Source organism: Oncorhynchus tshawytscha, linkage group LG02, assembly GCF_018296145.1.
Source record: "Oncorhynchus tshawytscha isolate Ot180627B linkage group LG02, Otsh_v2.0, whole genome shotgun sequence".
NCBI classification, from domain to species: domain Eukaryota; kingdom Metazoa; phylum Chordata; class Actinopteri; order Salmoniformes; family Salmonidae; genus Oncorhynchus; species Oncorhynchus tshawytscha.
In genome coordinates, this window is record NC_056430.1 from 65,885,429 (window position 1) to 65,908,938 (window position 23,510).

General features: G+C 42.9%; 3 protein-coding genes across 3 annotated transcripts in view; 1 reads left to right on the plus strand and 2 right to left on the minus strand.

Annotated features, from left to right (window-relative positions):
* Nucleotides 1–3,756: 3,756 nt before the first annotated feature.
* Nucleotides 3,757–7,730, plus strand: LOC112265235 (lengsin-like). The gene is made up of 5 exons (XM_024442364.2): nucleotides 3,757–4,025; nucleotides 4,608–4,718; nucleotides 5,235–5,907; nucleotides 6,050–6,216; nucleotides 6,383–7,730. The coding sequence occupies exons 2-5, from the start codon at nucleotides 4,626–4,628 to the stop codon at nucleotides 7,595–7,597; spliced, it is 2,148 nt and encodes a 715-aa protein (XP_024298132.1). The 5' UTR covers nucleotides 3,757–4,025; nucleotides 4,608–4,625; the 3' UTR covers nucleotides 7,598–7,730.
* A 447-nt stretch (nucleotides 7,731–8,177) lies between these two features.
* Nucleotides 8,178–14,145, minus strand: LOC121840675 (protein FAM83B-like). Its single transcript, XM_042305367.1, has 4 exons — nucleotides 14,107–14,145; nucleotides 12,197–12,334; nucleotides 10,857–10,999; nucleotides 8,178–10,607 (listed from the first exon to the last, which is right to left on the minus strand). Exons 1-4 carry the CDS (start codon nucleotides 14,143–14,145, stop codon nucleotides 8,351–8,353), a joined length of 2,577 nt encoding a protein of 858 aa, XP_042161301.1. The 3' UTR covers nucleotides 8,178–8,350.
* myom2a (myomesin 2a) overlaps nucleotides 13,839–23,510 on the minus strand; it is a 38,645-nt gene continuing 28,973 nt past the window's right edge. Inside the window, 17 exon segments of the mRNA XM_042303071.1 lie at nucleotides 13,839–14,883; nucleotides 15,068–15,123; nucleotides 15,206–15,228; nucleotides 15,447–15,483; nucleotides 15,645–15,808; nucleotides 16,081–16,186; nucleotides 17,062–17,100; nucleotides 17,225–17,312; nucleotides 17,536–17,649; nucleotides 17,936–18,003; nucleotides 18,394–18,453; nucleotides 18,788–18,932; nucleotides 19,259–19,395; nucleotides 19,519–19,563; nucleotides 19,664–19,770; nucleotides 19,862–20,021; nucleotides 20,292–20,406. Of these exon segments, the coding sequence (XP_042159005.1) occupies nucleotides 14,377–14,883; nucleotides 15,068–15,123; nucleotides 15,206–15,228; nucleotides 15,447–15,483; nucleotides 15,645–15,808; nucleotides 16,081–16,186; nucleotides 17,062–17,100; nucleotides 17,225–17,312; nucleotides 17,536–17,649; nucleotides 17,936–18,003; nucleotides 18,394–18,453; nucleotides 18,788–18,932; nucleotides 19,259–19,395; nucleotides 19,519–19,563; nucleotides 19,664–19,770; nucleotides 19,862–20,021; nucleotides 20,292–20,406 (1,971 nt within the window). The 3' untranslated portion in view covers nucleotides 13,839–14,376.

The following is a 23,510-nucleotide window of genomic DNA, read 5'->3' on the forward strand; positions in this document are numbered from 1 at the left end:
CCTAATCAGACAGGTGTTTTACACGGACGATACATTGGAGATAATATAAGACAAGTACTGGAAACAATAGAATACTATGAAATATCGGGGACACCAGGCCTGGTTTTCATAGCTGATTTTGAAAAGGCTTTTGATAAAGTACGGCTGGAGTTTACATATAAATGCCTAAAATATTTTATATATTTTATATATATTAACCCATTACAAAATGGGTTAAAGTTATGTAGGTGTCAAATAGTAAATAATGGCTACATCTCAGAAAGTTTAAACTATCTAGAGGAGTAAAACAAGGTTGTCCACTATCGGCATATCTATTTTTTCGAAATGATAGCTGTTAAAATTAGATCAAACAATAATATTAAGGGATTAGAAATCCGTGGTTTAAAAACTAAAATGTCATTGTACGCTGATGATTTATGTTTTCTTTTAAAACCACAATTAGAATCTCTCCACAGCCTCAGAGAGGATCTAGATACTTTTGCTATACTCTCTGTATTAAAACCAAGTTATGATAAGTATACTATATTACGTATTGGATCACTAAAAAATTCCCATTGTACATTACCGTGTAGTTTACCAATTAAATGGTCTGACGGAGATGTGGACATACTCGGTATACAAATCCCAAAAGAAAGAAATGATCTCACTCCAATGCATTTTTATTATAGAAAGTTAGCAAAAATAGATACCATGGAAAGGAAAATATCTGTCTATTTGTGGAAAAATCACCCTGATTAACTCTTTAGTCGTATCACAGTTTACCTATTTGCTTATGGTTTTGCCTACAGCTAGTGACATGCTTTTTAAATTATATGAACAAAATATATTCAATTTTATTTGGAATGGCAAGCCAGACAAAATTAAAAGAGCCTATTTAGATAACGAATATGAATTCGGAAGGCAGAAATGATTAAATATTAAAGCATTAGACCTCTCACTAAAGGCATCAGTTGTAAAAAAAAAGTTATACTTAAATCCAGACTGGTTCTCTAGTAAATTGGTAGGAATGTCTCATCCTATGTTCAAGAATGGCCTTTTTCCCTTTATTCAGATTTACACCTGCTCACTTTCGGTTGTTTGAAAAGGAAATAATCTCAAAAATATAATTATTTTTTAAACAAGCCTTAGAAAGTTGGTTGCAATTTCAGTTTAATCCACCTGAAAAGACAGAACAAATAATACAACAAATATTGTGGTTAAACTCAAATATACTAATTGATTTTTTTAAATGTAATTTTCGAAGAAATGTAAAAACAAAGGTATACTTTTAGTGAATTATATTATAAATAGGACTGGTGGAGTTATGTCACACATGCAGCTAACACAAACATATGTAAATGTCTGCTCTACCCAAAATAACAACCAATTAATTGCAGCATTACCACAAAAAATGGAAGAGGCAAGTAGAAGGGGAAAAAAGTAAGGAACTTGTATGTTGGCCCTGTATTAAAGAACCTAAATGGTTTAAGAAAAGTGTGATAAATAAAAACATATACCTGTTTCATTTAAGGACCAAAAAACGGACATCTGTGGCATATAAATTGCAAAATAGTTGGGAAGAGATTTTCGATGTACCCGTTCCATGGCACATGGTTTATGAATTGATACTCAAAACAACGCCTGTTTCAAAACTTTGAAGTTTTCAATTTAAATTACTATACAAAATTCTTGCAACCAATAGAATGTTATATATATGGGGGATACAATCTTCCCAGCTCTGCAGATTTTGCTGTGAGGAGGCAGAGTCATTAGATCATTTATTTTGGCATTGTCCATATGTAGCTCGTTTTTGGTCACAGGTCCAAAAATGGTTCTGGCCTAGCCAGTCTCCAGACCTGAACCCAATAGAAAATCTTTGGAGGGAGCTGAAAGTCCGTATTGCCCAGGGACAGCCCCGAAACCTGAAGGATCTGGAGAAGGTCTGTATGGAGGAGTGGGCCAAAATCCCTGCTGCAGTGTGTGCAAACCTGGTCAAGAACTACAGGAAACGTATAATCTCTGTAATTGCAAACAAATGTTTCTGTACCAAATATTACATTCTGCTTTTCTGATGTATCAAATACTTATGTCATGCAATAAAATGCAAATTAATTACTTAAAAATCATACAATGTGATTTTCTGGATTTTTGTTTTAGATTCCGTCTCTCACAGTTGAAGTGTACCTATGATAAAAATGACAGACCTCTACATGCTTTGTAAGTAGGAAAACCTGCAATATCTGCAGTGTATCAAATAACTGTTCTCCCCACTGTAGGTGTGTGTATGTATATACTGTATGTGTATATGTATGCATACGTGTATGTATATGGATATATATTTACCCAAAAAATATATGGGGGATTGGAAATGATGCAGACAATTACATTGATGGAAGCAACAATCTTTCCGCAATATTAAGCTGATCCACCCCTTAAATGTATTTGTATTTTTTAAACAGTGCCCAACAGGCACTGTGAAAGATACTGTTTACCAGTCGCCCCGCCTCCCGCCTGCTGGGTTCTGAAGAAACCCGTGCCCCGCAAGTGGGGGCGAAGGTCACTATCTACCGTAACTACAACCTAGCCTCAGAGCATTTCTTATTACTCTGAACATGAATCCGGGACACTCCCTTTAGGACGAAATGTTACATTTCGTATGGTATGTAATAATTTGTGGATGTCCATCATCCATTTAGTATGATATGTTACGAATTACAATTCGTATGATATGTTATGAATTTGCAAAACGTACAATATGTTACGAAGAGACCCCCCCACCCCAAAAAAACTAGAATAGTCCTAACTAAGCAAAATTACGTTGAAAAGACGTGCAAAATATGTATTTTCCAGACGTTAAGGTTTAGTTTAATTTAGGTTCTTAATGAGAGGTGAAAATACATATTTTCTGTACATTTAAAATACATATTTTCCAGGACATTGAAAGGCATCCTTTGCGGACGTTGAAAAAATACGTATTTTCAGTTCTGAATGAAAGTTGACAATACACATTTTCCAGATGTCGAAAATATTTATTTTCCAGACATTGAAAATATGTATTTTCCCGATGTTGAAATCAGCCTCAATTTTGGTTTTGAATGAGTTATTTAGTTTATATTTTATTTAACCTTTATTTAACTAGGCAAGTCCGTTAAGAAAAATTCTTATTTTACAATGACGGCCTACACTGGCCAAACATGGACAGCGCTGGGCCATTTGTGCGCTGCCCTATGGGACTCCCAATCACGGTCAGTTGTGATACAGCCTGGATTCGAACCACGGTGTCGGTAGTGACGCCTCAAGCACTTAGATGCAGTGCCTTAGACCGCTGTGCCAGTCGAAGCTTGGGCCGTACCAGACTGGACAAAATCTGAAGCAAACATAGACGTCTATGATTGGACCAGATTTGGTCTGGACCGGACCAAAAATCTATATCCGTAGACATTGAAATCAAGGTCGGTCTGGACCGCACCAAATCGGAACCAAACATAGACGCCTATGATTGGTTCAGGTTTGGTCCAGACCGGACCAAAAACCAATGTCCGTGGATGTGGAAATCAAGGTCGGTCCGGACTGCACCAAAACAAACGTCCAAAAGGCATCGGCATCCGTCCGAGCTTACTGAGGTGTAGCCTACAACGTTGCCAGAAATCACATTTTATGTACGCTAATCTATGTAGTAAGGCTACCGTTTGTAAAACACCAAAAAAAGACATCCGGTCTGGACAATTTACAGATACAATCTTGAAACCAATCTTTTCCCCAATTTGTGGGCGTGGTCGAGGGGAATTCCTTATCGTTACTTGAATGCCGACTGAGAGAAAAGCTTAAAAATGAACGAATAGAAGTACAAAGAGGGTTTCCTGCAGATGCAGGAATGCCTACATGCAGGAACACCCCGATTTGCGGGCTGGAATAGAACCCTTCTCATAGAAGCTAGTGACGAACATCATTTAGGCCCTATTAGACCTATGTGGCAACAAATAGGCTATTCTTTCAAAAGTCAAGTGACCGGAATTCTACACATCATGATGCACACATCTTAGCAGGTAAAATGCACTAGGTATTTATAAGTAGGCTATAGCTAGGCTATATGCTGTATTGCAGTCTATATTAAAAAAAATTTTTTTAATCTTATTCGGTATTTCAGTGAAAAGTATTTTTTTATATAATGTATAGTTGTATAGTTGTTCTTAATAATATTGTAATAAAGTTGTTATCAAGTTGTTACACTGTCTTGGATGAGCACTAAATTCAATCTAGGTCCTATATGCCAATGTTGCACAAATTAATCTTAATATAAACTAATCTCACTATAGAAAAAAAATATATTATAGAAAAGAGAGCATATTTGGTCCCAGTCTTGATTTAATGGTTTTGTGAAGCCATATCAAATCTAGTTTTATTTCATACAGACGGTAGTTTAGTTATCTACCATAGAAGAGTTTATATCAGCAAAAAGTTTGAGTTACAACATCTATTGTAATGCCTGATAAATATGTTAATGTTTCTCAGTACTTTTGAACTAAATGCATCTTTCTAGAAACTGCCTGAATGTCATGATTAGAGGCACAAACAAAATAGCTGAGCTGTGTGTTTTTGTCTCCACCTCCCTTTGCATTGACACAAAGGGGGATATTGAATCGTGGATGTTAATAGCCAGTGGGGTGAAAGCAGAAGTGTTTCAGTCTCTACCAGTTGTCAGTGGATACCAGTGTCCAACAGGAGTGCCCATGGGTGCGGTGAGAGAATTTTCCAATCCATCACCATTGTGCCAATTGTCCATAAAAGAAATGTGCGAGCATAGCTCTGGTTTCAAATGAATGCACTCAAATCTCAGGTCAAAACTCACAAATGAGTATAAAAGGAACGCATGACTCAGAGGATCTTGTTCTCGAAGTAACATCTCTAGCTCTTTTATATTTTTCAGATCTGTAAATCCCAGTATGGGGTTTTGGATTTGGACACAACGTTGTTGTTGTTTCTTTTTACCCATGAATGGAAACTCAATTGAAGAAACTTTAAAAAAACATCACTATTCCATAATCTGAAAAAGAAAATAAATCCTTTTCCATTCCTTTTGTTTTAATTTGGTGTAACAAATGCATTGTTCATTTAACTGTAATCTATTTGTTATATTAAAATGTATATATATATATATATTAATAAATATATATGTTTATTAATAACTATATAATAAATATATGAAAAGTACTTACAAATACTGTATATATTTTGTGGTTGGGTGGTGTTTCCAGGAGGGCTCAAGTAGGCTCAGAGACCAGGTAGAAGGCAGTGGCATGAGCCTGGGCAAGAAGAAGGGGGTGAAGGTGAGTGTGAAACACTTGGCTCCAGTGGACTGGGACAGAGGGGGGCCGTCCATAGTCCACCACTCCGACTACGTGAGCAGCCCCAGACCCTCAGAAAGCAACCCCACCATCATCTCTATCGGCCCCTCTCCCCACTCCCACAGACCCTCTGTGTCTCCAGAGAGGGATCGACACAGGCAGGATGAGGGCTCCCCCTCCAGGGTGGAGTGGTCCAGAGAGGGTTGCACCTACAGCCTAAAGGGCGAGGTGGGGGTCTCCAGACAGACCATGGATGAGTTGAAGAGTATCCTGAAGGATAGTTCCATGCTTGGTGCCCGGGGGAAGGAGGAGGGTGGGCGTCCTGGGAGCCCAGCCCCTTACACCTACCTGCATGGCACCAACAGGGGAGATGGACGGCCGGAGTCCCAGTCCTCCTTCACCACTTTCAAGCCCCACTCTGATGCTTCCGGGGAGGTATCCACCAGGTCCAGGGACAGCAGCTCCCTCCAGCTTGGCTCCGGTATGGACTCGTCAACCTCATACAGGTCAGATGTGACTGGAGCAAACAGGCAATCCGGAGTACGGTCGTCCACGTTTGAGAGCAGCAGTGCCAACTGTGGAGGTTAGTCTGGTTTTGGATTAGATTTATCAAAAATCTTATATTCTTATTTTGTATAAACTTGTAGCTAATAAAGTAGTTCCATCACAAGTGACTATCTTTTTTTTACAGACATGATAGTTGCTTTTGGCTCTTTTTCTCATAGATAACAGTAAAGACAACATGGATAAGTCTGGGACTCAGAGCTTTGTCTCAGCCATGGAGCACATCAAGCAGCAGATTGCCCAGGAGAATATCAACTTTGTCCTCTTCGAGGCCACAGATCTCCATGGGGTATCCAGGTCTAAGACAGTGCCAGTCCGCTTCTTTCATGTAATCATCTCACACACAGTACACAAACATCCTGAAACGTACTAGCTATAGTGTATTGAGGCAACCAACAATGTTATAATGCTATTTGTTGAAATGGTTTCTCAATGGTTATGCTTGCCTATAGGAAAAGTCCCATGATGTAAACCTTTTTTAAAAATCTTTACAGGAGAAAGCAGTATACGGGGTGCCGATGCCAAGAAGCTACCTAGAGCTGACCCTGAGCCCTAAGAGCTGTGAGGTGGACCACGCCAACAACCCTGCCAACTTCAGTAGCGACGTGTTGCTTATCCCAGACCTGTCGACCTTCAGGGTGCTGCCCTGGGCAGAGCAGACGGCCCGGGTCATCTGTGACCCCTGCATGATAACCGGCAGCCCCCTGCGTACCGCACCCCGCCTCATTGCCAAGCAGCTGATGGGGCAGCTCCAGAGCATGGGTTTCTCCCTGTACTCCTCCTTCACCTACGAGTGCTGTGTCCTGGGTGCGTCCGACAGGGTGGCCCCCAAGACCATGCTGTTCCCTGCCACCACCCTGGCCAGCAACCACGACCTGCCCTTCTTCCAGCAGCTGGTGAATGGGATGTACTGCATGGGGGCCGATGTGGACAGTTTGGCCTCAGCCATGGTGCCCGGTCAGATGGAGATCAACTTGAGGCCGGAGTTTGGCATCGCGGCCGCCGACACCGCCTTCACGTTTCATACCGGCATCAAAGAGATGGCAAGGAAATACAGCTACAACGCCAGCTTCTTCACCGACGACAGCATGTACAACGCCGGGGTGCTTTCCCACTCTCTCTGGGATGCCAATGGCCACCGTAGTCTCTTCCACACCGGGGACCACGGCGCAGGGGAGCTGTCGGAGATTGGCAGGAAGTGGCTTGCGGGGCTCTTGAGCCACTCGGCCGCCCTGAGCTGCCTGCTCTCCCCTGGGCTGGGCTGCCGCAGCCACATCGCCAAGAAGGTTAAAGACCCCAAGCACAACGTGCTTTACGCCACCTATGGCTACAACGACAACAGCAGCGCCTTCAATGTAAAATGCCACGGCGGGCGGGAGATGCATATCGACAACAAGCTGGGCTCGGCCATGGCTAACCCATACGTGGTGCTGGCGGCCACCGTGGCGGCAGGACTGGACGGTATCAAACGCAACCTGGCGGCTGAGACGGGTCTGACCAGGGCCTCCACCCACACCCAGCTGGGGAAACAGCAGTTTGCCATCCCCGTGAAGCTGGAGGACTCTCTGGTGGCTTTGAGCGAAGACCATGTGATTCGCGGAGCGCTGGGAGAACCATTTGTGCAGTATTTTATTGCTCTGAAGCAATTTGAGATTGAGACTGAAGAATTGGATGCAGAAAGAAACAAATGTCTGGAATATTTCATATAGAAGTACTCAATATTATACAGTCAGATTCCTGTTAAACAAATGGATTGATTGAATTCACACAATGCTTTCTTTCAATATATATATATATTTTTTATTCCATATTTGACAGAAAACAATAAAAACATGATTGAAATATCAACAAATGTGTGCAGGGCCCAAATGAATGAAAATGAATTATCACATTTAAAAGAGAGTAGGAAACATCTGGGGTTTGGGTCTTGAATTATGATGCCTTACAGTAGATAGCTGTCAGCATGGTACACAAACATAAATAACATTCTCAACCTACTACAGTGCTATGGGAAAATGTATGAAAGGAAACTGGCCACTTTACACTGAATACTGACATTGAAACTTATTTTACATGTATAGCTGAACACAGAACACAGGGTACCTTATATTGAAGCAATTATTGTCCTATGCATGTACGCACTTTATAAAACAAAATGTCTACAATGAACTCAAAACAAAGGACAGTAATATACTCACGTTTGGGGTATTCGATTGACAACTAAGGGACAATCTAAATGACCATTTCACAACTAAGGGGGGAAAAATGGCTTTATCAGAATCTGCACACTTGCCATATTAGAACATTCCAATATATACATTTATTTTCCAATCAAATGTATCCCATAACCAGTGCAACAAATACATGCAAATTCCCTAAAGACTTAACAGTCTAATTTACAATACAAACCATGTCATAGAACAGCGCTGTTATTGCCTTGATCATAGACAACATTTACACATTCACTTCTTGCTGATGAGATTCCCCACCCGTTGTATGAATCGGCCAAGCTTATTTTCATTGGGTGTAGTTTCAGTCTGATAGCTGTGTATGGAACTAATAGAGGGATGTCTCACAAACAAACTCCTGTGTTTGTCTGAGTCATATCTGTTTGCAGTAGTTGTCGGTTTATCTGAAGGCTTGTTGTCAAATGTAACAAAACTCTCAAACCAGCTATATGCTCGTTTCCTCCTGGTGTCTGAATGAATTGATGCTTGACTCTCCACGGTGTTTGTTTGCTCTCCAGAGTTCTTGTCTGGTTCACATTTCTTTCTAAAGCTCTTTCTAACCCAGCTAGTAGTTAACCCAGGAGATGATGATTTACCTGCTGGGCTGGGAGAATTATGCTGTTGTTCCTTTTTGGTTTCAGTGCCAGCTGCATTGTGTGATGACCTGGAAGGGCTTGGAGAATGACCCTTGGGTGATATAGTAAGTCCCACAGCTGACGGTTTTCCAGGAGGATCTGAGATGGTTCTCTGCTCTGCTGAAATGTCAGCCTGCACTAAATGCTTTGATATCACTGAACCTATCCTTTGAAGTGTGGATCTGAATGAATTCTGTCTTTGGAGTTCTGCTCCTTCTACCTTGTGTGGCGTTTTCTCCACCATTTTCTCCACTGAAACATCGGCATGCTCTATATTCTTTATTGATGTCACAGAAGTTCTGAGTTTCAATGGATTCACACTTTGGCGTGTTTTCTCTTTGTCTGCGGAGAGCACCAAGTCGGAGCTGTTGGCCAGCTGGTCAGTGGATTCATGACTCTTCCTGGTGGGGCCCTCCTTCTCCTCTGGTATTCCATTCAAATATGTTAGCCCTTTAGAGCTCTCCACATTAAGTCCAGTTGGTCTGAAGTTGGAGGGCTTGAGCAAAGGTTCCTTTAGTTGAATTCCCAGTTGGGCTGCCGACATCGTCCTGGAGAGAGGCTCTTGCCAGTCATCAAGAGGATTCCTCTCTGTCTTGGTCGTGATATCGTATTGTGAGACAGACCTTTGTGTATCACTGAAGTTGTTTAGTTTATATTTTCGTTCTTCAACTCTGTTTCCCTCTTCCTGTTGACCTCCTGGGGTGAGTTCCTCTCTGTGGCTGGATGGTCCCTGATTAGAACTGTGTTCGGAGCTGCCTGCTAGCTCTGCCGCACTGTGCCTTTTATCCAGGCCTCTCTCTGACGACCTTCCTTTAGCTCTTTCGAGAGTAGAGAAAATAGACAGCCTGAGAGAATCCTGTCTCTGCCCTGGCCTTAAGTTGCTGACAGGTTCCTCATACTCATGTAAACTGAGCCTTTTCCGTCTGATCTCTTCCAATCTCGTCTGACTCTCCCGCAATCTAGCAGGGGTCAGTTGGGGTTGGAAGTTGCTTAGGCCACCTAGACTGCCCTGTGGAGATGTCACTCCTTGACTGCCCTGTGGAGATTGCAGCCATAGATTGCCTGGTTGAGATGTCACAGAGTGCTCAGACATATGGTTAGGAGTTTCAGACTGCTCTGCCAGACGGCTGTTGAAGAGGACTGATGTTCTCATACGGGATGATGTGGTTGGGTTCTGCGTACTGTCAGGCTGATGCAGATTCTCAACTGGCTCCCCTAGGGTCGCATCACTGTTATTGAGGTACGAGTCGATCTTCCACCTGCTAAGAGAGTTCTCACTGCTGAAAGGGAGTAGAGGCTGTTGGTCAATGCCATACTTCTTCTTCTGCATGTAATGATTAATCCTGCCTGGTAACAATGTGTCCTCGATGCGTCTGCCTCTCTCAGGGGCACCGTGAGCGCCGCCAGCGTCATCTCTTACATTCATCAAGGGAGTTGTGGAATTCCTTCTCTGCGGCAGTTCTCCGGCGTAGCTGTGTCCCCTCACAAGTTTCCCCATATCGGTGCAGTGAGATTGATTCAGTCTGTCCTGAAAGCTCAGTCTTCTTGTGACCATCTGTCCATTGTTGTATCGATCGTCCTTCTGTTGACCAGTAGAACTCATCAAGTTAAGCTGTCTCCCACTGGATCTCATGTGAATCTGGTCAAGAGAGAGTCTGCTCTCAAAGAGAAGACCGGAATAAGGGTTGTACGTGGCTGTTGCCGGCTCTTTCCGGAAGTCTCTCTCCTGAGAGAGAGTGACGGCCAGAATGGATCGGGCAAACAGACGTCTGAACTCCTCGTCGTAAGAGCCCACCAGCAGCCCTGTGACCACCAGGACCATGCTGAAGTTGATCTTCTCAAAGGACCACATGAAGCTGGAGAAAAGGGAGACCAAAAGAAAGATGTTATAATAAATAAATGCAGTCATCCGGTTACTTATATATAAAACTCCATGAATACTTTAGAAAATTTTAGTATGCTATATAATATAATAATAATAATAATATAATATAATATTCTATTTAATATACTGTATTTAACAAATATAAGGAAGAGTTTGGGAACATATTTAAGTTTTAAATGCAATAGAGGGGACATGTTGGTTAGACATACCTTAGACATACCTGTATGTACCGTACAACACTGTTTTGCAGTCCACCAATAGAAACCTCTGCTCCAAAGATCCATGGAACTTTGCTCCAGATCGACACATGTACTGCTGTCCTTTCACTGTCCGAACTCGCAAGTTCTGAACAAGACAGAAGAACTGAGATAAAATCTCTCACCATTTATTTTTAACACACACACACACACACACACACACACACACACACACACACACACACACACACACACACACACACACACACACACACACACACACACACACACACACACACACACACACACACACACACACACACACACACACACACACACACACACACACACACACACACACACACACACACACACTACTACAACTCTAACCTTATGAAACTTGACAACCATCCCCAAAACCATTGACAGGAGGCCAACCAGAAAATTGGTTTGGACACCCTGATAAAATAAAGGTTAAATAAATAAAATAAATACAATTTAATAAGGACTTTAAGCTCTTACAGTTCATTTGTGAATATACACTGAGTGTACAAAACATTAGGAACACCTGCCCTTTCCATGACATAGACTGACAAGGTGAATCCAAGTTAAAGCTATGATCTCTTATTGATGCCGCTTGTTAAATCCACTTCAATCAGTGTAGATGAAGGGGAGGAGACAGGTTAAAGAAGGATTTTTAAGCTTTGGGACAATTGAGACATTGATTGTGTATGTGTGCCATTCAGAGGATGAACAGGCCAGACAAATGATTTAAGTGCCTTTGAAAAGGGTATGGTAGTAGTTGCCAGGCGCACCGGTTTAAGTGTGTCAAGAACTGCAACGCGGCTGGATTGTTTTAAGCGCAACCGCTTCCCATGCGTATCAAGAATGGTCCACCACCCAAAGGACATCCAGCCAACTTGACTTTAACTGTGGGAAGCATTGGAGTCACCATGGGCCAGCATCCCTGTGGTACGCTTTCGACACCTTGCAGAGGCCATGCCCTGACTAAGGCTGTTCTGAGGGCAAAAGGGTGTGCAACTCAATATTAGGAAGGTCTTCCTATTTTTTTATACACACATTATGTGTAGAAAATTGTGGTATTTCATTGGACAAAGCAGAAGTTTTTGTTATTTTGTATTCATTTTTAAGTCAGTTAAAGAACAAATTCTTGTTTAGAAAGACGGCCTAGGAACAGTGGGTTAACTACCTTGTTCAGGGGCAGAGCGACGGATTTTTACCTTGTCAGCTCGGGGATTCGATCTAGCAACCATTCAGTTACTGGCCGAACTCTCTAACCACTAGGCATTTTGCAAAGTATTTCAAATTTAATTCCTTACCTTTAGATGTTGGATTTTGACACGCTCTTAGCCATATTCAGAAAGCTTTTGAATTGGAAGTCATCAAGAAGTATGTAGACCATCACTCCCCTAGTAGTCGCATTGACAATCTCCTTCAAAATATCAACGTCAGTGAAGACATCCATCGCTATAGCAATAACCTAGAATGGAAAGGGATTAAGAACACGCTTAATGATCAGTTTTATGAACAGCAGAGGTTTATTGAAAGTAGAAGTCTCAGAACTTGGTCACCAAATCTGAAAAGGTGCCTCATGTCTTTTTCTGTGTAGTAATTGCTGTGTTGGGGAGTAGTGAACTACATGTAGTTCAACTAGTAATTTAATTACATTTTTTTAGTAGCTTGATGGTAGTTGAACTAAATTCAAATATTTTCAGTAGTTAATTACTTGTTTTGCAATGTAGTGGTGTAGCTACCTACTGGAATTACACACTACTTTATTTTTCTAAAATAAAACATGGGTGAAGTAGGAAAGAATTTAATTTATTTTTCTGCATCCGCACTGCCTAATTTCATGTGCCTTATTCTCACTTTTTGTGTTTAACAGGCTTAATTACACATCTGACTCCAGAGTAATCTGTTCTTGCAATTTGGGGTCAACAACATTTCAGATGTATATGTGATCGTAGTGAAGGTAGTGAACTACTTTTTCAAAGTAACTTTAGGTAAGTAAACTATATTTTTCTTAACGAGTGCTTCAGTGTAGCTTAACTTCTTCCAGTGTGAAGTAATTGGTAGCTTGGTAAACTATATTTTCAGAGTAGCTTCCTCAACATTGAGTAATTGTGGTATTCAAAAGCTCACTGTCTGTACAGCACAGTATGTGCGTTTTGAGAAGTAGCAATTACTTTTGTTATCCGCACACACCCTTTTATAACCTTCTGGAATTACATATCCAATTGTAAGAATGATAAGTGGAAACAATAAGCTTGGCAAGCAGTCATAATGTGTGATGCTAACATTTCAGTAGGCCTACGTTGAAACTGGCTCGAGTTGAGACAGGCTTAGGTGGTTGATATGCCACAGACATTTAACTGAACATACATTTTTACTCAACATGTGCACCTGTGGGAAATGCTACTCTGTGAGAAATGCAATTCAAATTGGGAATGTGTTAAATTGTCCAGTAAGTTGAACATTGAGAATCACAGCCAGCAAGTCAACCCTGACCGGCACCGCTGTCGTATGACTGAAGTTAAAAAGTGAGCAGTCGATGGCTGTGGATTTGAGTTTTTTTATGCTAATAGATCAAACCTGCTGCAATCTTCACCCCATTCACAGCTTTAACAAAAAACACATCACATGACAGTCCATCCCTCTCCCTTCAGAGGTTTGGAAGAAGTCAGGCTAGTAGTATCTTGTTTGGGTGAAAGGAAACACAGTAGTATTCTTTATAGGTAGTAGAGTTGTTACCCAAAATATGACCTCTTTTGTGGAGTGTACATTTGTATTAATGTATAATATTTAACATGTCCTTAATACATCTTTGAGGAGAATACCAAAAGGATATTGTGCCATACAGAAGTCCGTATCGTCTAAAGTTATTGGTAAATGACTAAAAAGGTCCCTCCTTAAAAGAAAGACAATTAGGAGATGAGGAGACAAGTGAGGGAAATAAAAAGAAAGAATGACAGGAGAAGACAACAGAGGTGATAAATGAGGTTTATTTCTAACACAAAACAAAGGGGGAAATGCAACACGGTGCAGACAAACATAACTTCTCTGGCATAGTGACAGCAGTGCGGACGGCACTGGCTGTGTGTCTTCCGTCTGCACTCTCTGACATCTATTCACCATCCACAGAGAAATGGACACAGACATTCAGACCTGGGCTCAAATACTATTTGAAATCACTTCAAATACTTTAGCTGTGCTTGATTGAGCTTGCCTGTTGAAATGGAAAATTCCACCCACCTGGCACTTTAGGCAGGCTGATCCCAGGTCTTCAGACATTCCATTATATAGTACAGTATAGTGGAAGGTGCAGCTTTTTTATGATTAACACTTATGATTAACATCTACTCTGTTCATTTTTTCAACATTTCTTGCCCGTTAAAGCTGTGACCAAGCTATATGACATCTAAAATGGACACCTTCATGTAACAGCTTCTGGTTTCACTCAACTCATGCTATAAAACAGTAGCAGGAAACGCCTCAAGCCTTCTCAGGCATCAACATCCCTGGTTACTTTCTAGGGGGGGTTGGTGACTTGAGAGATCTGGCAGGGCTGGGCGACTTAACACGCCTAGTGGGGGTTGGGGACTTAGGGGTGGGGGTTGGGGATTTGGCGGTTGGGGTGGGGGACTTTGGGGATGGGGTGGGGGACTTAAGGGACGGGGTGGGGGTCTGGGGGATGTGGGTTTGGGCAGGGGTAGGGGTTTGGGCAGGGGTCTTGGAGGCCAGGGGTGCAGGTGTTGCTCCTCTCCCTCCTATTTTGGCCTCGGGGGGGCTCTCGCCTTGCTTGTAGACGCTCACGGTGATCTCCACGAACTCCCCGCCATATTTGTTCCGTACGTTGATGCTGTACTTGCCGGAATCCTCGGACGTGACGGCGGTGATGGTGAGGCTGGCGAACTTATTGGCCTCAAGCGTTATCTTGGCGTGCTCAGTGGAGACTACCTCATTTTCATTCTTGAACCAGGTGACCTCTGGACTGGGGTCACCCCAGACTGTGCAGGTCAGGCTCAGGGTCTGAAGGTGGACAGAGGGAAGTGGAGAGGTCAGACGTCAGAGAGACAGAGGTCAGAGAGAACGATCTCTTGAATATGCACGCAATTCTCAACGAGAGACCATGTATTTTCAATACAGTCACAATCTTATACAAGTATATGTCGTCATGATATAAAGTTTGTTCAGAGTGCATAGTATATCCCACCTTCTGCTCCATAATGGTGACCACATCTGGCAGACCACCAACCACTCTACCACGGTCTGAGGATTAGAACAGTCAATTAGTACTTGTTGTCATGTAATCACTAGGATAATATGTATTGTGTAAATATAGTCTACTCACTCTTCTCAGCGAAGGCTGCAGCCCTGAAAGATAACAAAATAATGACATTGTTATAAATCAAGGACTTGGTGTATTACCAAAACATTTGGCTGTGTGTATACGATGAGGACAAATTCTTGGTTTATAAACCCTGTGGAACTTTTAATACTTTGATTGTTAAATGTGTTGCATTTTGCAAAAAAATGACAACAACTTTGAACTAGAAACCATAAGAAGAAAAGCACAGCAATAAGTATCTTACTTGAGTCTCAGGTACTCCTCATAGGCATCGGTATATGCTACAAAAAGACAAATTGACATGATAAGACATAATCTACAAAGACAAGCTAAGTGCAATTTTAAACAATCCTAGTGGTCAAAGCTTCTGGTTGTAATTACATAATTTCAACATTGTGACATTGTTTTGCCTGCTGGGATTTTTTTCTCTCACAATGCTAACCTTGTCCGGAGAGGTCGAATGTGCGAGTGTGGGACTTGGTGGCATCCATAATCTGGATGGAGTAGTGTCCCTTCTCCTTCTCTGAAGGCTCCCTGATCTGCATCCAGGCCATCTCAGCTGTGCCGGCGATCCTCATCTTCTCAGACGACGAGATCTTGCTGTCCCTAAAAGGATATGGTCGGGTTTATTCGTCTAAATGAAACTCCTGCGTTAATGTCTTTCCACAGTTATATTTAAAGGATGGATACTTTAAGTTGAGGTAAGACCAACATACAAATCTACCCTACAGTCTAAACTGAAATAAATAAAACTAGTATCTAGAAACATCCATTGATTGACATATGTTAAAGTATGCCTTCAAATCTCATCTCCAAAATGGCTGCATACTGTGTAACCGGCCTTGCTGAGTGTGATGTAGATGATGAGATGTGCGTACTTATGCAACCAGGCAGTCCTGATCTCCTCTGTGTAGTACTTCATGTAGCACTGGAGCCTGATGCCTTCTGGGGTACACTGAAGCACCAGCTCAGAGGCAGAGGACCCTGAGAGGAAAAGGAGAGGCAGAGACGTCACAACCACACCAACACTAAGAATCTTCACAAGCACACCAACACTAAGTGCCTTCACAAGCACACCAACACTAAGTACCTTCACAAGCACACCAACACTAAGTGCCTTCACAAGCACACCAACACTAAGTACCTTCACACGCACACCAACACTAAGTACCTTCACAAGCACACCAACACTAAGTGCCTTCACAAGCACACCAACACTAAGTGCCTTCACAAGCACACCAACACTAAGTGCCTTCACAAGCACACCAACACTAAGAATCTTCACAAGCACACCAACACTAAGTGCCTTCACAAGCACACCAACACTAAGTGCCTTCACAAGCACACCAACACTAAGTATCTTCACAAGCACACCAACACTAAGAATCTTCACAAGCACACCAACACTAAGTGCCTTCACAAGCACACCAACACTAAGTACCTTCACAAGCACACCAACACTAAGTGCCTTCACAAGCACACCAACACTAAGTACCTTCACAAGCACACCAACACTAAGTACCTTCACAAGCACACCAACACTAAGTGCCTTCACAAGCACACCAACACTAAGTGCCTTCACAAGCACACCAACACTAAGTGCCTTCACAAGCACACCAACACTAAGAATCTTCACAAGCACACCAACACTAAGTGCCTTCACAAGCACACCAACACTAAGTACCTTCACAAGCACACCAACACTAAGTGCCTTCACAAGCACACCAACACTAAGTACCTTCACAAGCACACCAACACTAAGTGCCTTCACAACAATACTAAGTACCTTCACAACCACAACAATGCAAAGGAGAACATCAATATTTTTCCTAGCAGGTGTTTTGATACAAAGTACATACCAGCAATGTGGGCAATGGCGTTGATAATATCGTCAAACACTGCAAATCAAAAACAGAGTATTTGTAGAAAGAGGCATTCATTTTCAATATGTCCTGATAAAGGAAATGATATTGTATAAATAATCAGATTATAGATCATGGAGATCCTGGAGCAGGAGTTTACCTTGGCCAGAAATGTCAAAGACAGAAGTGTCTTTCCCTCTGTCATCACTGAGTTTAGCTTTGTAATGGCCCTGGTCTTTTCTGGAGAACTGAAGAAAAAAGGTACTATTTACTGAGATTATATGATCAATTCAGAAAAATCTTGCAATATTTTAGATAGTATTGTGATCTTGGAACAAAAAACGATACTGTGGGAAATTGAAAAATAGGGTCAATATTTATATAAGAAAATGTCTGCAAAAAAAAAGAGTTCCCTTGAGCAGTTGTATTCCCTGTGCAGTCATTGCTTTCAAGGTTCACAGCAGTAGTTACCAAGGAGATGGGGAGAGCAACAGATCCAGACATCACGTTAGGAGGGGTCTCCAGAACAATCTCCTCCTCATCCTTGAACCAGTGGAACACAGTCTCTTTCTTCACATTGGCAACCTGAGACACGAACACAAACAGAATACAATCTGTCCTGCCACTTTTAAATCACTGCAAAACCTAGTAAAAAGCATGAGCTGAAGCACACCCAAAACATGTCTGTAGAGGTGCTGACTAACAGAGAGTAAACTGTAGAAAAATGAAGTCCCACAAACTATATATGCTCCCAACAATTTAATGGGTAAACAGCAAAGCCCCAATGATTACAAATTTGTACACAGTTTCAACCTGAAGTAAATAGATATCTGTAACCACAATAACAAGTCCTAGAAAACGTGTTTGTTACCTTGCAGACGAGCAGAACAGTACAATCGTCATCCACATGGTAGGAAAGGTACTCAGCAAAGTGGGGACCTAAACATGATAAGAAATATTACATTTTTTTCAACTATTATCACAATATACTGTAAATTTTTACATTTACATAATTTAGCAGATGCTCTTTTCCAGGGGCACTTACAGTATTGAGTACATACATTTTTCATACTGGTCCCCCATGGGAATCGAACCAACAACCGTGGCATTGCAAGCACCATGCTCTACCAACTGAACCACATGGGACCGGTACAAACCTAATCTACAGCGTAATCTGAAATGTTGAAAATCAAACTAACAGACCAGCTGATTACTAATGTATGATATCAAGACAACAAAGTCTTCACTTTCTTGTTGAAAAATTACACAAACTTTCATACTATTGATCAAATATGTGCCATCAATCATCTGTGTACTAGAATAGAATACCTTGTTTCCTGATGTGCTCTGACCTCTGGAACTCAGCCTCCTTCAAGGCAGCCTTGAACACTGAGAATAGAACACAACAATGTCAGTACTTAACCTAATACCCAACCTCTTACACTCTAGCACCATAGCCTTATAGCAAAGAAGAAAATGCTTACTATTATCATATGTGTATATCAGACTTTGATTCAAACACTATTTGAAATCTATCAAATCATTTTAGTGTTTGCTTTAGTATACCTGGATTGCCAGATGGGCTGAGTTTGTGTTTTTATTGACTAATCTATTGGTTCTATTGTGCCAGGAAACTGAATCAAGCCCAGATAAAGTATTTGAAATAATTTCAAATAGTATTTGAACCCAGGTCTGACGTACTGTATATTACATCCCCTCTCACCATCTCCCACCAGGACCAGAGAGCTCTGGTTCTTGGCTCTGCCGTCGTGGATCTGGACGGTGTAGGTGGCCTCGCTGGCCTTGGAAAAGTGATCCACAGTCATCTGGATCACCCCGGTGTTCACGTCATGGCTGATCTTGTGGCTCTGTGGCACATACAAAACACATACCATCATTACATCAGGAATGTTTCTTAATAACTATTACCTTTATGTTTCACTGTTTATATGTTTCATGTGATTATGTCTCATGTTATTTATATTCACACTGCATAATTGCCCCTTGTGGGATGAATAAAATATTATTCAATTCAATTCATCAGTGAAATTCAGAGTACAGAGAAAGGCATCATGTTTACATGTATTTTAAAAATAAATAAAAAATCTGTTGCTTTGTTAACTGTGCCATACAGTACAGCTTTCTTTTCCTTGATTAAAAAGAAATGTTTGAGGTTGTCGGGTTTGGCACCTACATCACTGCTGGTGACCTCCTTGTCATTGACAATGAACCTATAGGTGACGGCGGGTGACATCTTGAGGCACTGCAGCCAGAAACGCACGTGGCCCTTCTCTAGAACCTCATAGTTCAGTTGGTGCTTCAGTGGGACAACTGGACGAAGAAACGAACAAAGAAATGATCAATTCTCAAGGGATATTTGTTGTGGAATTGTGAGAAGATTCATATGTGACACTTCACCCCTGATAAAGATGCATATTGAAGCATAACACTCACTTGGATGTCTGATGTTGTAGCTGAGTTCCAGCATGGTGTTCAGGGCTGCAAGATAAATTCAAGAATGAAGAATATCGGTATAAACTTTGACAAGAAACATATCTATATTTTTTAAATCTGAGTCTAGGGGCGTATCCAAACCTACCATCCTCTGTCAGGGTGTGGCTAGCAGAAACTCCTTCAGTGTCAGTCACATGTACAGAGAAGGCACCCAAATCACTTACGTCTGGGTTGACGAAAGTCAGCTTAGAGCTGGAAAATAAATAAATGTTGAAACAAATTATGTTGACAAAAATATTTTGTGTGGTTGTGTGGTCAATAAAGACATAAAAAACCCACTTACTGTTTGCCCTTAGTTTCTATGGCGACTCTTGGACAGTCACTGATTTCTTTGTAGTTCTTAGACCAAGCAAAGTTGGAGGTCTCAGAAATCTCACAGGCCTCGAATGACAGGAAAATATCACCAGTGTCCTCATCCACTCCACACTGGATCTCCTGGGTGCCTTAACACACAGAAACAGACAAAATAATAACCTTTATTGCTGAGTGGTGGAGAGGAAATGTTACATATTATGCATCAGCAAAACTGTTCAAACCAAAAGCTAATGAAAACCCTGCTCAAAACCAATGGAGGTGTGTGTGTCATGTGTTCCTCCACCAAAACCTTTCAAGCACAAATCACTCACACAAATCCAACAGGCTATATCAGGCTGAATTTGTCAAACAGTAAATGTCATACAGTTGTCATATAGCTGTCATATAAGTGTTATTACCTGGCAGAGCCTTGGCCACCACTGGCTCAGATGTCTGGGAGGCCTTTCCTACTCCCTCAGCATTGACAGCCTTCACTTTGAACGTATACTCTGCTCCTGCCTCCAGACCAGTCACCTACACAGCGCCAACAAATCATTAGATCCACTAAACATTTCATTGCTCATTGTAAACCGACTCCTAACTTGAGTTACATGAGCACAACTGTCACAACTTCTGCCGAAGTTGTTGCCTCTCCTTGTTTGGACGGTGCTCGGCGGTCGACGTCACCGGTCTTCTAGCCATCATTGATCCATTTTTCATTTTCCATTGGTTTTGTCTTGTCTTCCCACACACCTGTTTTCAATCACATTCATTACCTGTTGTGTATTTAACCCTCTGTTTCCCCTCATGTCTTTGTCAGAGATTGTTTATTGTCAGTGTTGTGTTTATTGTATAGGTGCGCGACGGGTCCTCGTACCCATGTTTGTTTATATTCATTTCTTATTAGTGTTATGGAGCATGTTACGTGGACATTCATTAAAAGACTCCATTTTACACTCCGTTTGACTCTCCTGCGCCTGACTTCCCTGCCACCTATACGCACGACTCTGACAGAATCTCTGACCATAAAAATATGTCAGCAGGAGAGGACACTACGCTCATGGAGGTGGAGGAATGCATCTGGGAACAAGCGGAGGAGATTGACTGTTTGAGCAGAATATGGACCGCTGGGAGAGACAGGGAGTTTCTCCAGGTCTCCACCACCACAACCGGGATCTCCCTTGAACGCTTTTTCCCCTCCTGAACCGAACAAGATCCATTTATCCCTACCCACGGGATACAACGGAGATACTGCCGGCTGCCAGGGTTTCCTCCTTAAACTGAACTTGTGTCTGGCCAAGGTCTCCCCAGTACCATCGGACCATGAGAAGAGTTGCGCCCTCATCTCATGCCTCACCGGGAATCCCTGGAGCAAGGTGTGTAGAGAGGAGGATGCGCCGTTGGACCATTTTGAGGAGTTCACCCGCCATTTCCGGATAGTATTCGACCACCCACCCGAAGGCAAAGTGGCGGGTGAGTACCTCTACCATCTGAGGCAGGAGACGAGGAGTGCACAGGAGTTTGCTTTGGAGTTTAGGACCTTGGCTGCCGGCGCTGGATGGAGCGACAGTGCCCTGATTGACCATTACCGTTTTAGTCTACGCGAGGACGTCCGTCGGGAGCTGGCCTGTAGAGATACCACCCTCACCTTCGACCAGCTTGTGGACATGTCCATCAGGCTGGACAACATACTGGCTACTCGTGGACGTCTAGATCGGGTCTGGTTGTTCCATCCTCCCGCACCCTCTCTCCCGAACCTATGGAATTGGGAGGGATGGTGCGCAGGGAGACCGGAGGGTTTCCCACTCGAGCACCATCTATGGTCGCAGAGAGCACACTGCTGGTCGGTGCCGGGTTGGTTCCTCTGGGAATAGAGAAGGCAGGCAGGACACTCTGGCATCACCCCAGGTGAGTAGGCACCATTCTCACCCAGAGCCCTCTGTTGCACTAATGTTTGTCTCTGTCACTTTTCCGGATTTTCCCCTGCATTCCCAGTATAAGGCGCTGGTAGATTCAGGCGCGGCTGGGAATTTCATTAATAAAAATGTAGCTCATAGTTTAGGGATCCCTATTGTTTCCGTGGATATGCCTTTCCCTATTCATGCCTTAGATAGTCGACCATTAGGGTCAGGGTTTATCAGGGAGGTCACCGCACCTTTGTGAATGATAACGCAGGAGGGTCACAAGGAGATTAGTCTTTTCCTTATTGATTCTCCTACATATTCTGTGGTGCTAGGCCTACCCTGGTCAGCTTGTCATAACCCCACTGTTTCTTGGCCACAGAGGGCTCTCAGGGGGTGGTCGCGAGAGTGCTCAGGTAGGTGTTTAGGGGTTTCCGTTGGTGCTACTATGGTGCAAAGTCCAGACCAGGCCTTCACTGTGCGCATTCCCCCCGAATATGCCGATTTGACTCTCGCCTTCTGTAAAAAGAAGGCGACTCAATTACCACCCCATCGACGGGGGGAATGTGCGATAGATCTCCTGGTAGACGCTGCATATCCCAGGAGTCACGTGTATCCCCTGTCGCAAGCGGAGACGGAGGCTATGGAGACATATGTCTCTGAATCCCTGCGTCAGGGGTACATTCAGCCATCCATTTCACCCGTCTCTTCGAGTTTCTTTTTTGTGAAAAAGGATGGCGGTTTACGCCCGTGCATTGATTATCGAGGGCTAAATAAAATTACGGTGAAATATAGTTACCCGCTACCTCTGATAAATACGGTTATTGAGTCAATGCACGGGGCACGTTTCTTCACGAAATTGGATCTCAGGAGTGCGTACAATCTGGTGCGTATTCGGAAGGGTGATGAGTGGAAGACGGCATTTAGCACCACCTCAGGTCATTATGAGTACCTTGTCATGCCGTATGGGTTGACGAATGCTCCATCCAGTCTTCCAATCATTTGTAGATGAGATCTTCAGGGAACTGCACGGGCAGGGTGTAGTGGTGTATATCGATGATATTCTGATATACTCCGCTACACACGCCGAGCATGTGTCCCTGGTGCGCAGGGTGCTTGGTCGCCTGTTGAAGCATGATCTATATGTCAAGGCCGAGAAATGCTTGTTTGCCAACAATCCATCTCCTTCCTAGGGCATCGGTTTTCCAGTTCAGGAGTGGAAATGGAGAGCGGCCGCATTGCAGCCGTGCGTAATTGGCCGAATCCAACCACGGTAAAGGAGGTCCAGCGTCTTTTAGGGTTTGCCAATTACTACCGGAGGTTTATCCGGGGTTTTGGTCAGGTTGCTGCTCCCATTACCTCACTGCTAAAGGGGGCCCGGTGCGCTTGCAGTGGTTGGCTGAGGCGAACAGGGCTTTTGGACACCTGAAGACTCTGTTTACCTCGGAGCCTGTGTTGGCTCATCCGGATCCCTCTTTGCCAGTCATAGTGGAGGTGGACGCATCTGAAGCTGGGATAGGAGCAGTGCTCTCTCAGCGTTCGGGTACGCCACTGAAGCTTCTCCCCTGTGCTTTCTTTTCGAAGAAGCTCAGCCCGGCGGAGCGAAACTATGATGTGGGGGACTGTTAGCTGTCGTAAAAGCCTTGAAGGCGTGGAGGCATTGGCTTGAGGGGGCTAAACACCCTTTTCTCATCTGGACTGACCACCGCAATCTGGAGTACATCCGGCAGGCGAAGA